This window comes from Emydura macquarii, unplaced genomic scaffold (assembly GCF_026122565.2).
Source record: "Emydura macquarii macquarii isolate MOO-44397 ecotype Brisbane River unplaced genomic scaffold, CSIRO-AGI_Emac_v2 contig_1230, whole genome shotgun sequence".
NCBI classification, from domain to species: Eukaryota; Metazoa; Chordata; order Testudines; family Chelidae; genus Emydura; species Emydura macquarii.
The window spans coordinates 12,856,675-12,871,881 of record NW_027131367.1 but is presented as its reverse complement, the minus strand read 5'-3'; the positions used below and the strand labels follow the sequence as shown (position 1 = coordinate 12,871,881).

The following is a 15,207-nucleotide window of genomic DNA, read 5'->3' as shown; positions in this document are numbered from 1 at the left end:
GTATACCATTTTTCTTATGTATATGGGGAGGGGAAATAAGTGCCTGATCTTCCTACTCTATACTGATCACTAGTGGTCCAGAGGCAGGTATCTCATGACTTATTTTGTTACTACTTTCACCTTTTATGCATGCTAACATTTTATTTTGTAATTGGAACAGACAAACTAGCCTAGAGCAGTGGTTCTCAAACTTCATTGCATGGCAATCCCCTTCTGACAACAAAAATTACTACTGGTCCCTAGGTCCCTACTGCCCGTGTCATGCTAGAATGGCAGGGCTTGGGCTCCTGCTGTCAGTCCCATACATGGCAGGGCTGCTGGGACTCCTGCTGTCCATGTGCAAGTGTGGCAGATGTCCCTCCTCATCGTCCCTAAAGGGTGCCCCTGTAGCTTCATCTCAAGTCCTGCCAGGGTGGGGCCTTGGCTTTCTGCCTTGGGTCCTAGCCACTCTAATGCTGGCTCTGGTGACACCATTAAAATAGGGTCGTTACCCCCACTGTGAGACCAGCTGGCCTAGATCTATCATTCTGTCTAAGTTCCTTTACAAGGGTCAGAATTAGCACAAGCCTGCTAGTCCATCACCAGGTGGCAGGAGCAGAACCAACTTTAGAATCTGAGCGTGCCTTCAGGTGATGGTTGGACAGACTAACAAGTCAGTAGGGTGAGACTCTTCAAGTACTGCAGAAGGGCAAAGATTTAGAACAACCGTGTTAGCTCTCCCCTTAATTCTCACTCTGCCCCATAGGAACTAAAAAGGGATAGTGCAGCTAGTTCAAGAAGAGATGGGGTTAGCGGCTGTAGAATCATAGATGAGGGTTGGAAGGGACCTCAGGAGGTCATCTAGTCCCACCTCTGCTCAAAGCAGGACTCGCCCTACCTAAGTCAGCTGTAGGTGAACAGTTCTCATTCTCTGATCCAGCAGCTGTGAGGTGAACAAATCCCAGTAATCTCACACACACACATTGTGGGAAGCCTCCTGGAAGCCAAGCCAGGCCTAACCTCCAAGCACCTCCAGGCGCTGGGTTGCTCGTTCTGTAACTGCAGGCTGGGCAGAGCAAGAAAGAACTTATGTACGCCATGATCTGGTCGAGCCCCCTGCCTCCCTTGCCCCCAGCCCTAAGTGCTGTTCCTTCCCCTAGCGCGGGCCTGGCCGCCGATGGGGCACCGCTGAGCATTGGCACTAGTTCCGCCGGAGGATTTCCCCCCTCACTGCTCCGCAGCTCCAGCCCTGGCTGGGCTTCCCCCTCCCTTGGGGCTGAGACCCGAACCGGCTTGCAAGGGACTGATGAATATTCATAAAGACAAGCCCCGCCTTCCCTATTGAATATTTAATAGTCACGGGGGCTCGTCTTAAGGCGGCGCGGCCGGCTGTGGCGGAGACTCACGTCACGTGGTGTCTAGTGCGGGAGGAGGCCGCCGCCGCCGCCCCCCAGCCCGCGGGTAGCAGCATGGTGGGTCTTTCTGCCCCTCCACTCCGAGTGCGGGTGGACACGGACGGGGTGCAGCGGGCCTTCTTCGCCCGCTACTCTGGGGAACCCCCCCGTGGAGCTGCCGGAACGGAGGGGCGTCTCGGCCCCGGAGCAATACGCTGCCTGCGGGAGGACCTAGGGGTGAGAGGCTGGAGCTGGATCGAGGAAGTGGGAGTGGGCAGAAGTATCCCGCAGCATGGCATGTGGGCGGAGGCGGTGCCCCGGCTGGCCGGTGCGCAGAACCGCAGGGTGCCCTAGCCGGGCGGACATGCTGCAGAGAGTGCTAATGCTAGGGAATGTCACACCGCAAAGGGGGGAAGTCTGTTCTCAAAAGATCGGCTTTAGAGCAAACCAGGAAGGGTGGCAGTGTCACTTAAAAACGGAGCGAATGCTCCCTGCTTCAAATGCTGCTGCTCCTCTGCTTCAGTGGAGAGAGACAGGTACTGTGTCTATAATACCGGTATGGCAAAATGGAGGCTTCCCCTTTTCTTAAGTAGGGTACACAGGATTGTTGAATGCTACCATTGTTAACTTTCAGTTGTATCGCAATTGGCTAGTGACTTCTCACAGTGAGCGTGCCAGCCCCTTTCAAAGCTCTGTGGGGGAACCAGCAGTCCTGTCCTCTTACTCAAGCATAGGCAGTAAAAATATATTCCAGTTGAAACTGTCCCCAGTAACATCATCATTGTGTTCATTCACCCCCTCTGACCACCTGCTCTTGTTCTAAAGCAGGGGTAATAAAACTTCCATCCAAGGATCTCTAAGCACTCTCTACAAAGGTTAACTGAGCCTGCAACAGACCTGGGATGGAGATATTCTAGCCCCCACTTCACAGGTGAGGGAAGTGCAGTGCAGAACAGTTACAGGAAACCATGTTTCAAAGCTGCAAATAAATCCAGATCTTTTAAGCTTCCACTAGTGCAAACTATTGCTTTCAGTGGATTCCCCATGTGTCTAATACCTGTAGCTAAAAAACCATTATTCATGTTCCTCTTTTTCTCTGGCACCAGGACTAGGTACTTGAAGCACTCAGTTCAGGCCTAATTTTCATAGGTTGTTTAATCTGACTAGGCTAGTCACTTGCTTGTAGTTAGTGGCTGTTTTTGTACTAGAAACTTTCTGGCACCTTCATTGTCCTGTACATTAAGTAAATAGGATTCCAACCCAATTGAAATGAAGATAAGGGGAGATTCACTCAGAGATTAAACTAATAGCCAGATGCTTTGGGGCAAACATTTTTCTAGTAGGCTAAATGGTCGTGTCAGCGTAGCTAGTCTATAAATTATTATGTGGTGAGTCTGTAATCCACTTCATGGTGCAAAGTGGATTCTAGACACTTGGGTTTGTCAGCTCCTATTACTGATCCACACCCACATTGCCACTCCCAAAACTCCCGGGTGCCAGCAGGATACAGAGTCAGTTACCTCTAGATCACTGGTTTGAATCCAGCTGAGGTCAGTATGACAGAAAGCTCTTTAACACCTGATTACTTTTATTTTGAGAATTACCACAATAAAAATTATGGTAGGTGCTGTTCATGAATGTAAGAAGAAAAACTCTGCCCCAGAGTCTCTGTAAATATAAAAAAGAAAAGAAAAGGGTGTTGTAAACTGTTCAGGGCAGGTACTGTGTCTTTGTGTGTGTCTGCATGGCACCTAGCACATTAAGCTTACTGGTAATTATGACTGGGCGTTCTAGGTGCAATGCTGATTTAAATCATTTGATGATAGGCATGTGTCCTAGTTCCATATTTAAATATTATATGTAATCCCCCTCTTCCCCTTTTACTGAGTCCTGTTTAGTCCTTTTCAGTGTTTTAAATGTGGCTATTATTTGGTATTTTAATCCCTGTCTAATCAATAGGTAGTTTATCAATTGTCCATTTGTTTTGAACTTTAACCATCAACCATCTAACAAGTTGTAGTTGTTAATCCTTGTTTAATATTAAATGTGGCCTCCTTTCTGTTTATGATCATAGTTTAAGATTGCCTAATTTCACTTTGTAAACACTGTTAAAAAATTGTGTGTTTTAACTCCTTCCTCTTTACTGTACTGTACTGGGCTGCCAAGTTGCCTATGTGAAACGGTTGGGGTTCTGCTTCTCAAATGAGAGGTGTTCACAATACAACACCTGGATCTTAACTTAGCCAGATTCAAAAAAGAATTTGACATCTGTAGGCATAAGAAGCGTATCTAGAATTGTAATAAGTACTGTGAAATTAAACAAGTCCCAAAATCTAACAAACAACCTGGGAAAGGTAGGGTCACCCAGGGAAGGAGGCAGTTTGCTGAGGACACCCAAACCAAGTGGTGGTGTGACATGGTGTGCCAGGTCACACCACCACTCACTAAAATTTGGTGATGGAGGAGCTGCTGGCCTGAACCAAGGAACTGAATTGCTGCTACTGTGGGGTGAGTGCAATGTGGGCTAGCTCTCCATCCTTGGCGTGGCATGACAGGCTGGCCACTCCAAGTACAATCCTGTCTAAAACCATAGGCATATACTCGGAGCAACTAGCCCATTCTGGCTCTCGTGCTGCTATGGCTACTATTTTTGGGCACACAAGTTTGATCAGAGCTAGCAGACGTATGTCCCCTGGAGCTGGAAATAACACCCCAAGCTCCCATGTAGACGTACCCAAAAGGTAAGAGGGAGCTTAGTCCATTCAATCCTTTATGCTGCTGTGATGACTGTTAAGGAGGGTGAGGAATGGGGGTGGGTTTTGTGACGGGAGTAGCTTTCTGCTACAACAAGCACCGAGACTCCACAAGTGACTTCACAAAGATGGTAATTTTTTTAAACTGACCTGAGTTGGATGCAGCCCAGTCATTTCCAAATGAAAGGTGCACGAATGACACTTCTTATTTGCTGTGTTTTTAAATGAGAAGAGCATGATTAAACGAAAAGAGAGCTGCACCCCACCTGTGCCAGTAAAACCTCAGGCAGTGTAGCCTCTTTGTAGGGGGCAAGATGCCTCTGAATCACATAGCAAACTCTACAGCATAGCAGTATTAACTCTCACCTTTTTTGTGCCCTTGCTACCCTTAAGGGATTCTCATCTGACAGTCAACTTTCTCCTGGCTTATGTCACTCTTTCAAAACCTGCCTTGGTGTAGGTCAGAAGCTTCCTCCCTTCCTTTAAAGGTCTGTTTTCTATCAACTGCAATGTGCCTTTGTCACATGATATTCTCCCTTCTCCCCACTTCAATACAGATAAGGCAGCTGCATGAAAACACTGTCTCTTGCTCCCATAGCTGAGGAATGAGCAGCAGAATTTCCCCCCCTGAATCTTGTCAGTTGTGGAGCTGACTAGGCGTGTCCTGTGTAAGGCAGAGGTGGGAGAGTATGCAGTAGAAGCAGGTAAATGCTGAGATTCTTACGAGCAGGCACCAGGACAGAGAGGGAGGCAGCTTGTGCCTCCCACATTAATGGGCTGTGCGGGCCAGTGTAGTCCCCATGCAAGTGAGGGCTGCTGTAACTCGTTCCCCTAGTTCAGTGGGCAGAGGAGCAGAATCACCAGGCTGCAGGTCTGTCCTGCCTGGGACCTTCATTTGTGTCCCCTCCACTCTATTCCAGAACATCCCCTGCTCCTGGGCCTGGCTCTGCACCTGGTGTAAAGTTCTGTGAGCTGGTGTTCTCCAGTCTAGCTAGCTAGCCCAAAGGGGCCAGAGCTGGCCTTCTCCAGCCCAGAAATAGACAAGAAAAGTCAACCCTGTTAGAGAGCAGCATGCTCACTTGCTCACGAAACTGGCAATGAGGACCACACCAGAAGCTTGTGCACTTGCTCTCTTTGCTGAACCTGTTCTGTGGACGAGGGACTCCAGTCACCAACACTAAATTTCACAGGAGTGTTAGAAACACCCCAATTTAGCTCTCTGTTCTACAGACATTAATTCCCCAGGCTTCACGCTGCCCTCCACTGCCCCCTCACAGTATCTAAAGTTTATATTTCCTGGCTTTGGTCATTTTGCCACTAAATTAAACATCTTAGAATTTGCACTGATACATTATATTATCATAGTGAGGAAGCTGTGCACTGAAGCCAGAATCTGGTGTTAGACATTTTAATCTTGGTGCTGAATTGAAAGCCCTGGAGCACATATATGACAGCAATACAGCAAACTTACCTCCACTTTGGTTCTGCAAGTATGCTTAAGTCCTGGTCTAGAGGGATCAACTATAAGGGTGTCAGGATGACAGAGGCTCCATGTCCCAGTTTGTGCTGGGCCCCTCTGCTGAGGGTGCCAATTATCATGGTGTGGTGGTGAGTGTTCATGTGGTGGTGGTTGTTTTTTTGTAATGAGGTGGATAGATATCTACTGAGAACTGGAATGAGACCCATCAACTCATTTCACACAGGCCACCAGATGGTAACAACTTCCAGTCACTATCTGTCTGGCCTGGATTTGTCCTCACCTGGCAGTAGGTGAGAATGCATAACCCATTACCAGGTATCTCAGCCTCTTGGTCTCCCTCTGAAATGTGGACAAAAGAGGTCCTTTTGATGTTGAATAATACCCACTGGGTAAATCAATAGCTATTATGCATAAAGCTACAATTAAAAAAATATTCTAATTTGCCTCATGTCTCTTCCAGGCTATGGGAGCCAGTGTCTATGAATCACTTGGCTTCTTTCTGGGGTTGGAGCTGATTCCCGGAGCTATTGAAGCCATGCAGGAAATGATCCATATGCAAGAGTAAGGACGCTTTGCAATACACAGCTCTTTTCTATTATCCCATCTTCTCTGATGACTCCTACTCAGGGCTGTTTCTTTTTAGCACTGAAGTATTTATTTGCACGAGCCCCCTATGGAAGTATGAGCACTGCATCCCAGAGAAGGTTGATGATCTCCTTGCCCACCTCCTGCTTTAAGGCTGCTTTTGCAGAATTGTCACTTTCAAATGTTAGTACATGCCCAAGTACCCACCATTGTGAGCAAAGCCAAGCTGCAGCCTGTGAATTCTGAGTGGCAGCTGTTCAGACTAAGAGGGAATAGAATAGGCTAGGAGTAGTAGGCCATACTGAGCCAGGCCTTTTGCAAGACATCTGAGCCCTATACAATGGAAAGCAGAATATAAAACTTAAAAACCAACCAACCAACAACTTTCTGCAGCTCATACCCATGGTAGCAAGAAATGGCATGGAAGGAGTAGGTGAGCATAAGAGCAGATGCAGTATGGTCAAGTAGAGGCCAGTCTGACTCACTGCATGCTCCACGGTGTCTGATACAGTCCCCTCTCAGTGCAGTGCATGCCGGAGGATACTCATCGGAGACAATCCTGACTAAATCTGGAGACAATCCTGACTAAATCTAGAGACCATCACTGCCAGGCAGGAATATGGGGGAGGGGGATTACTCAAGTACTTTGCGTTTAGATTATGAAGGGCCTGGTATATGCCATAGGCTTGATTCTACTCTCATGCTGCTTTACACCAGTGTAACTTCACTGACTACACTGGAGCTGTTTTTGCCTTACACTGGTGTAAGAGATGAGATTGAGGCCCTAAGTGTCTGAACAGTGTATTAACAAATTGGGCATGGGCTGTGGGCTCCTGGCAAGTGACCAGGCCAGAGCTCAGATACAGCAAAGTGTAGGTCCCCAGTGCAGTGATGAGTGAAGGGCATTGAAAATATAATTCACATCAGCCCTTTTAGTGTCATGAGCCCAATTGCAGGGTTCGTAACACTCCTAGAAGAGACCTGGGCTTGTAGCTATGCTAGAAGTAGGCAGATTTGCTGCTAAGTAGAATTCTTCTAACACTCTCTATTCCTCCCCTAACAGTACAGCTGGGTGGAAAAACACATGGGTCCTAAGTTTGTGGAGCGACTGATTCTGACCTGGGATAAAACAATTGTATCAGCTGACCTGCTGATTGATGACACAGACACCATTAAAGGTTTGGGGAGCTTGAGGTGGAGATTTCACACCAGATGATTTACTGCTGTTTGGAGGAAAGACTGACCAACTTCAGCTTTCCATTCTGGCTCTTCTCAGGTGCAGAGTCTGCGCCGAGCTGGGAACACATCTTGTTCACTTGCTGCCATAATAAGCATCTAGAGCTTCAGACACCAAATAGGCGGCTGCAATCGTGGGCTGATGACTGGAGGGCGATAGTGAAAAGCAAATGCAGAGAAGGAATACACTGTGCTAATCTCACTGTTGATGGAAATAGCCAGGCAGGGAACTGGCAATGAAATAAAGCACACTGAACGGGGTAGAGGCGTTCTGAGGGCCAAAGATACAAAGCTTATTTTTGTAAGAGTTCTCACAGATTTGTATCTTCTCTAAACTATTTCTGGAATGTTGATGCAATTAAATTATTGAATCTTGGAGAGTCAGTGATGTTTGAAGGGAGAAACTCTAAGCAGCTACTCGTCTCTTATAATGCTAGGTACCACGTTTTGGGTTGGCTGGAAGGCAGAATGAAGAAATTAGGAAGAGGAAGCAGGGCTGTAATCACTTATGCAGTACGTGAAGTTGTAAGTAAGAGGGACATTGTCATGTTAGCAAAGGAAATCTTGTTTTCAACAGTTTAACAATCTCACGTACTAAATCACATTGGCTGTTCAGAACCCTTGCACTTTTTATTCTGCTTGGCTCATAGTGAAAGTATAGTTTCACTTCTGGGTTCTCCTGCATTAATGTGGGTGGGGTAAGAGTTGGGTTGCAAACCTGGAGTGAATGTCTGATCCAAAAATGTTTACACTTAAATTTAAGTTAGTTTTTATTAAGAATAAGTTTTACAAAACCTCCTAGAAGACAGTTGTCCCTCTGAGCTGCAGTCTGCTGTTAGTATTTCCTTCTAAATCTTTATCTGCATTTTTTCCACCAGCTATGTTTTGGTGAATACATTATTCCTACTGATATTTAACATCTCTAGGGCTAGCCCTGGATCCTAATTAGCTGGTCAAGTGCCTATGTATGAGGATGCTGGCTCATGCTTAGTCTTGAGGTACGTGATCAGACTTCAAATTGTAGGGGGAAGAAGGTGTGTTCTCTCCTACTGAGCAATAAAGACCATATGAGTGAAACACATTTCAAAGCTATGGTCACAGTGAAGACAAAGACAGCAATAGTTGCAGCTAGGGTGAAGGTGATGCAAAGGAATTATGCTGGGTTTAAGTTACTTGACCACCACAATGGGAAGGGCACCATCAGAAATGGTTATTTGGATGACATGGCCTGCTCTTCAACAGCCATAATTTATTTTGTATTAAGAAGAGGTTAGCTGCTGCTCCTGTGTGCTAGACCCATGCCTGACTCCCCACCTGCTCCTTTCAAACTGAGGCAGAATGTTAGGAATGTCTTTCTCCTCTTGACCTACCCTGCAGGCATGGGGGTGCTAAAGATGAAGTCAAGAGTATCTCTCTTCACTCTGTCACTCTTGCTACTGCATCTGCTCTGTACAATGTCAGTCCTTTGGGAGGGGGATCCCTACAGCTGTGTGTTTGCTCAGGTTCCTGGCCTCCTCCAGCTGCTCAGGAGAGCAATAATCCTCAAGGAAGACCCTGGCCAGGTTACTTAGCCTTCTGTTAGCTGAGAGGGAGAAACGTAGCATGCACTCCACCACCGGTAGCGCTGTGGTCTGCTTGCGAGACTGTGGTGTGGTCAAGTACATCAGCGTAGTGACTGCTGACATCACTGTCTCCTCATTTGAGCTGGATAAGCAATTTATTACAGGTGCCACCCCATCTGCCTCCAAGATATAGTCCTTGTTTGTTTTATCCAGAGAGAGGTTACAAAGACCACCTGCGAAAGAAAAGAGAGGAAGTGTGGCACCAGTTAATGCCACATTAGATTACCCTCTTCCTAAGTCCTTTTCTCCCTGTCGAGGTTCAAGTGGTATTGCTACAACTGGGATTCTCAACTTTCTTGGGGCTTGTCTACGCTGTAAGTAACTAGAACCAAAATAACTAATCATTGCAATTCAGGCCTTTAGTTAGTTCAGTACAAGTGTGTGTATGGACACCCAGTTTTGTTTGAAAAAAACCAACCAAAAACCTACTTGTTAGTCCACGATAAGAGTGGCCTATTGTGATAGAAGAGTGTCCATACAGAGACTTGCCCTGAACTAACTACAGGTGTGAATTCTACCCCATTTAATGTGCTCATTACTGGTATATAAAGTACATACAATGCCAGAAACAAAATACTGGTTTGCACTTGACTGAGATCCTTGTCCTAACATAGAATCAACGACCCAGAATATTTTTTACAATAGTTTGGAAAACTGTGTCCCCTGCCTCCAGGGCTAAGTTTAGTCTCAAGTCTGTCCAACCAAAGCACTCACTCCCATACATGACAGTATGGGGCACTATGCTTTTGGAGGTAATAGTCTTTCACAGGACAAAACACAGTCAGAACTCATTGTCATTTAACAGTCCCCTGGCAATTTTTTTTCAAGAGTGGAGTTAAAAGACCTGGTATTCTGTTAAGGAATTGCCTTATTTCATCTCTGAGGTGGCTACAATCCAGTAATGAGTGCGATTCCTAGAAGTTCCTTCTGTACTGCACAGGGCCATAGTGAGAATTAGTTATGAGAAGTGCTATTAGAAGTAGTGTGGCATTAATGCTAATTAAGATACTATAAATATGATTTCCATTACTTGGTGCTCAAGTCTAAGGACAATGCAGATGCATATACTGATATGTACATGTATCCTATACGAATATCATTTTGATAGTTAACACCCCCAGTGCAGCTCTGCCAGTGGAAGCTATAGTAAATCAACAGGGCTAGGTGTATTTAACTGTCACATCATCTAACCCTGCTAACCACTCAGCATTTTAATTTGGCATGCCTGGCTCCCAGTTTATATTGAATCCACCCTGACTTACTCTAATGGTCCTCCTCAGAAGACTTCATTCTGTTATTTAGAGCAAGTCCTTTTATAGGATTAATGTCAGCAACAGTAACAACAGCATATTGGACTTGCTCATGCTTTATGACAAAATCTTAGTTGTTCTCAAAGATTATCATTAAACTAGAGGTTTTTGTTCCAATATTAAGGTTTTACCTAGTCCTATAAAGAAAGTTTGTTTATTTTTCAGCACTGCCGCATAATAGCGGAATGAAGGGGAGACTTGCCTTAATGTAAAATAATTCACCTCAAGCCCTATCCGGATCTCACACACCAGTTCCAGCTATTCTATTCAATATAGGTTTTTATACTGCCCTTATCACTGTAGTATCTGAGGGCCTTCCAGTCATGCATCAAGCAGCTTGATCAACACTCTCCCAAGTACAAGTGGACTACAGACTCAAAGCAGTGAGGCTGGCATCCCCTGACCCATCAGTATCTAACCAGTGCTTGGAATTGCAATTGTTCATTTTACAAATACTTTAAAATCCAAACCTTACCAATTGCAAACTCCACAAGGGTCTCTCTGTCCTCTGTGAGCATATCCAGGAACAGGTCAAGGACTTGAAGCTGTCGGAGATATTCATAGTTCTTAGGATCATAGGCAAAATTGGCTAGATTAGCCAGTACTTGTTCCTTGGCTTCTACAATAAATAAGAAGCATTTAAGTTAAGAAAGAGGCAGCTGAGATGGGCTGGGCTGTCTAATTCATGAAGAAAAAAACCAGCAACTGAAAAGCCAGTTAAGAGCCTGACATTTAGAATATACTTTAATAAAAAGAAAAAGGGTTGTCTTACCTGGACTCTCTGTTACCTGGAACTCCGTGACCAGTGCTTGCAAGTATTCAAGCCGCCCCAGTTCCAGCAGATCCCGCTGCTTTTGGGACATGGTACTAGAGAAAGAAAAATAAGTTTTGTTCAGAATAATGCTTTAAATGGCCCCAATTTCACTGCAATGTTAATAAAAATCATAAGTGTCGAGGATTCCCCCTTACCCTCCCCCTCTCTTCTGACTCATTGAGGGAACTGCATGTGGCACTATTACAAGCTAAGGCCCTGTCCATGTTTGGATCAGAACCGTGCTAGCTACAAGTGGGTTTAAAGATGCCTTATCTGCACTGAGAATCATTGACGATTGCCTTATATTTGGTTTAGCATTGGTGCAGCTCCATTAGTGGTAGGATAGACTAGCCATGAGTGTTTTTACTGTAGTGTCTTCTAATCCTTTTCTGAGTAGGGCTAGATGAACTCTGGTAAAAACCCCTGAGCCTCACCTACGCTATAGTTTACATCATTGCAACCTTTAGTGGTAAAATTACATTCATTTTCCTAGGACAGAGGAGGCCAGCTTGACTGGGGCCTAAGCACCCTCTATGCTAGAAATGCAGTATTGCCAGACCCAAACATGAACAAAGTCAGGAGTCAAGCTGCACAAAATCGCAAGATTGGTTTTAAGATCATAAGTGGCGCATGGGTCACGTTTTCATACTTTTCTCTGCAGCTAGAAGGGCTAGAAGCTGGGTTTTTAAAAAATGAGCAGAGAGATTCTCAGCAGTCACAGGACTCCAGGCGCTGAGGCTTTAATCGCCCCCCCCGATATTGCAAGACTTCTACTAAAAATCACCAAGGCTGGCAACACCGCGGCCTCCTGCGCTGGTTACGGGGGTCCGGCCCGGCTTTGCACCCCAGCTGGGCGCTTACCCTGCCCACACCGCTGTCCTGTCCCAGCAGTGGGGGGCGGGGGCCGGGGCCTGCGGGGCGGGGCGCAGCCCAGCAGCGCTGCAGGGGCCCACGCACCCAGGGCCCAGGCTGGGAGGGCAGGGAGCCAGGCCGGGACGTGCCGCGCTGCTGCCCAGGTCCGAGTGACGCCAGGCCCCATGCTCTGCTGCGGCCCCGTCTCCCCACCCCAGGCCTTCGCGCGCGCCTCGCGGCTTCACTGACCCGCCCCCAGCAGCACCGCGCAGGGCACCGGCAGCAGCAGGGCGGAACCGGAAGTGGCGCGCGGGAGGGGGCACTTTTAGGGAAGGGCGGAAATGCTGAGAGCGTCCGGAAGTGACGTAGGCGGAGGGAAGGACGGAACCTCTCCTTGAAACGGTCGGTGTCCCGGCTCTGCTGCTGCCCGCGATGGTCCGGAATGTGTCAGCGTGGAAGTGGCTGAAAAAACCCCTCCTCTTCGGCGGTTATCTGAGCATACTGGCCGCCGCCGCCTACTCCACGTTCGGGTGCGGGGAAGGGGGCTTGGCCGGGGGGACCTTAGATGGCAGGGTTCAGCCGGGGGGGGCCGTGGGGGACGTGGCTGGCAGGAATGGGGGGGTTCAGCCGGTGGGGGGGCGCTGGGGTTCGTGGCTGGCAGGGATGGGGGGGGGTCAGCCTGGGGGGGCACTGGGGGACGTGGCTGGCAGGGATGGGGGGGTCAGCCTGGGGGGGCACTGGGGGACGTGGCTGGCAGGGATGGGGGGGTCAGCCTGGGGGGGCACTGGGGGACGTGGCTGGCAGGGATGGGGGGAGGGTCAGCCTGGGGTGGGCACTGGGGGACGTGGCTGGCAGGGATGGGGGGGGGATGGCTCCATGCACTGCAGTGACTATCTTTCTCTGTCTCAGGCATATCTCCATTTTCAAGCTGGAGGAACAGGATGCCAGGGAGTACGAGTGCCAGGAGCAGAAGCACCAGATGCAGCTGGCTGAGCTGGAGGAGAGGAAAGTTTCCCCTTAAGCTGTGAGGGGAAGAAGGGGCTCTGTTCCAGGGAGCTATCTCCTTCCGTGGGGCTGCGGAGCTGTATTGGGAGGTGAAGAACATATACAACTCTTACACATGGCACTTGGCTCGCACAGACTGGGTGAAGTTTCCATCAACCTGGCAAGGACGTTGGCTGGTGGTTTTCCTCCCCCAACTTGCTTGATGTGCACAAGTGATGCACCTAGGTGGTACTGGGGTCTACTAGTCAGAGCAGGGCTCTGGGAGTTTGGAGGCATTGTAATAAGAGCAAAAGCAAAATTGTGATTGTGGTCGATGCCTAGAATTAATTGAGCACACCATGTCATAGCAAACGGATTAACGTACAGAAGACAATGACTTTGTATAAGCTTAAAATAAATCTGTCAAAATGCACGGTGCCATCTAGAATCAAATACATAGCATCATTTGAGGACCTGATAAGTTGGGAGAAATCAGCGTTGCTACTTATGTTGTGGATAAAATGTGCACAGGAAGACTTTTTTTCCCCTAAAATGTCTCAGTGTCGTGTCTTCTTCTTCTTCTTCTCCCCCCTTTCTCCACCCCGTGCGAATACATTCTATGCCCATCCAGGAGGGCCCGCCCCACAGTTTAAGAACCTCTGATGTAGGCATAAAATGACTAGTCCCACTGGTTATTGCTTTGGGTGGCATTCACAGCAGGCTTCTTGCTGTTTGGAAGAAAACATTCCAGTCACGCTGCCTGGAAATGACAGATGTAAATAAACAAATACCATAATGTCTAACTCTTCCTGAAGTAGAGAACCTTGGGCTTTAAAGCAGGAACCTTTTCTTTGTTCTAGGAAGGGCCTAAACTTCCTCTGTGAAATGAAGAGTTACCCACACACAAAGGTTTTCACTCATCATCTTTGTATTTCCTTACTACAGTATTTTTTATATCCCCTGTTCTGTCCAACTTCCCCAAACTGCTGTGATATCTGTATTCATAAAAATGGCCATACTGGGTCAGACCAGTGGTCCATCTAGCCCAGTACCCTATAGTCAGCCTGCTACTTGGAGGGCAGACAGCTTCATCCCAAGCTGTAATTGTGCTGACCAGCCTTTTGATAGGCAAGTACAACAAATTACGTGTCTACTCTGGACCCAAATGGAATCTGTTCATCCACCCCTTTTGGGTGTGTTTACTCTTGTAAATTATTAGACATGCTGACTTGCAAAACAATGATAAATGGAAATTACATGGGATGCCTATGGCTGCAGTGGATAAGTCTGTGTGTGGGAATAAAGTTTTATAATATATTACAGGACTGAGACCCTTGGGAGAAAAAAGGAGAGAGAAAACATACATGAGATGATAAGAGAACAGAAAATAAAGTAAGGAAAAGGGCAAAGAGTGGAGGGAAAGAGCGTGAAAAGAGGGAACAGCACATGCACGGTGAGATATGTGCTTTATAAAAGGAAAGGAAAAGTGGAGTGAAGCCATGATGCCCTGGTCTAAATGCAAAGCTGCACACAGGTTTAACCAAAGGGGGTGATTTTAAATCAGTTTACTTAAACTGGTGCCATTTTGTGTGTGAACACTCTTAAATGGATTTAAACCTGGCTTGTGTCAATTTAGCTTACACCTGTAATATTTATTTATATTTTATTTGTATTGTAAATTTACAGGTGTGAGCTGAATTTGATATAAACACTCTTAAATGATGAGTGGCCACACAGATTTGCACCAGTTATCTAAATTGATTTTTAAACCAAGTTAAACCAGTGCAGCTTCTGTAGACAAGGCTTAATCTAGAAATCAGAGTGAACTGATTAAATAGAAAGATGATTGACACTGCCACAATTAAATGCAGCACCCAAATATCACTCAATCATTTTAAAATTACAGGGGTATGGCTAGTTGTGCATATTAAAATGCAGATATTTTCACCTGTGCTTGTAGGCATAGACTGGATTTGCACTAGAAACTTTTGACAGTGTAGCAGTGTTGAGTAGTATCCAGTTCTGGGCATCACATTTCAAGACAGCTGTGGACAAACTGGAGAAAGTCCAGAGAGGAGCAGCAAACCAAAATGTTTAAAGGTCTAGAAAACATAACCTCTGAGGGAAGATTGAAAAAAATTGGATTTGTTTAGTCTGGAGAAGAGAAGCCTAAGGGGGGGGACTTGATAACCGTTTTC

The 15,207-nt window shown here is 46.8% G+C and overlaps 2 protein-coding genes across 4 annotated transcripts; one reads left to right on the top strand and one right to left on the bottom strand.

The window, feature by feature from the left end:
* Positions 1-1,384: 1,384 nt before the first annotated feature.
* NT5C (5', 3'-nucleotidase, cytosolic) lies at positions 1,385-13,988 on the top strand. Its single transcript, XM_067547527.1, has 6 exons — positions 1,385-1,610; positions 6,067-6,167; positions 6,250-6,310; positions 7,255-7,369; positions 7,468-12,555; positions 12,935-13,988. The coding sequence occupies exons 1-5, from the start codon at positions 1,449-1,451 to the stop codon at positions 7,665-7,667; spliced, it is 639 nt and encodes a 212-aa protein (XP_067403628.1). The 5' UTR covers positions 1,385-1,448; the 3' UTR covers positions 7,668-12,555; positions 12,935-13,988.
* ARMC7 (armadillo repeat containing 7) lies at positions 8,173-12,401 on the bottom strand. 3 transcript variants are annotated; one of them, XM_067547526.1, is made up of 4 exons: positions 12,275-12,401; positions 11,132-11,226; positions 10,835-10,978; positions 8,173-9,222 (listed from the first exon to the last, which is right to left on the bottom strand). In XM_067547526.1, the coding sequence occupies exons 2-4, from the start codon at positions 11,220-11,222 to the stop codon at positions 8,885-8,887; spliced, it is 573 nt and encodes a 190-aa protein (XP_067403627.1). In that variant the 5' UTR covers positions 11,223-11,226; positions 12,275-12,401; the 3' UTR covers positions 8,173-8,884. The 3 variants fall into 3 exon arrangements, with proteins under 3 accessions (XP_067403627.1, XP_067403625.1, XP_067403626.1); XM_067547524.1 differs by lacking the exon at positions 12,275-12,401 and adding an exon at positions 12,035-12,168; XM_067547525.1 differs by lacking the exon at positions 12,275-12,401 and adding an exon at positions 11,958-12,026.
* Positions 13,989-15,207: the final 1,219 nt, after the last annotated feature.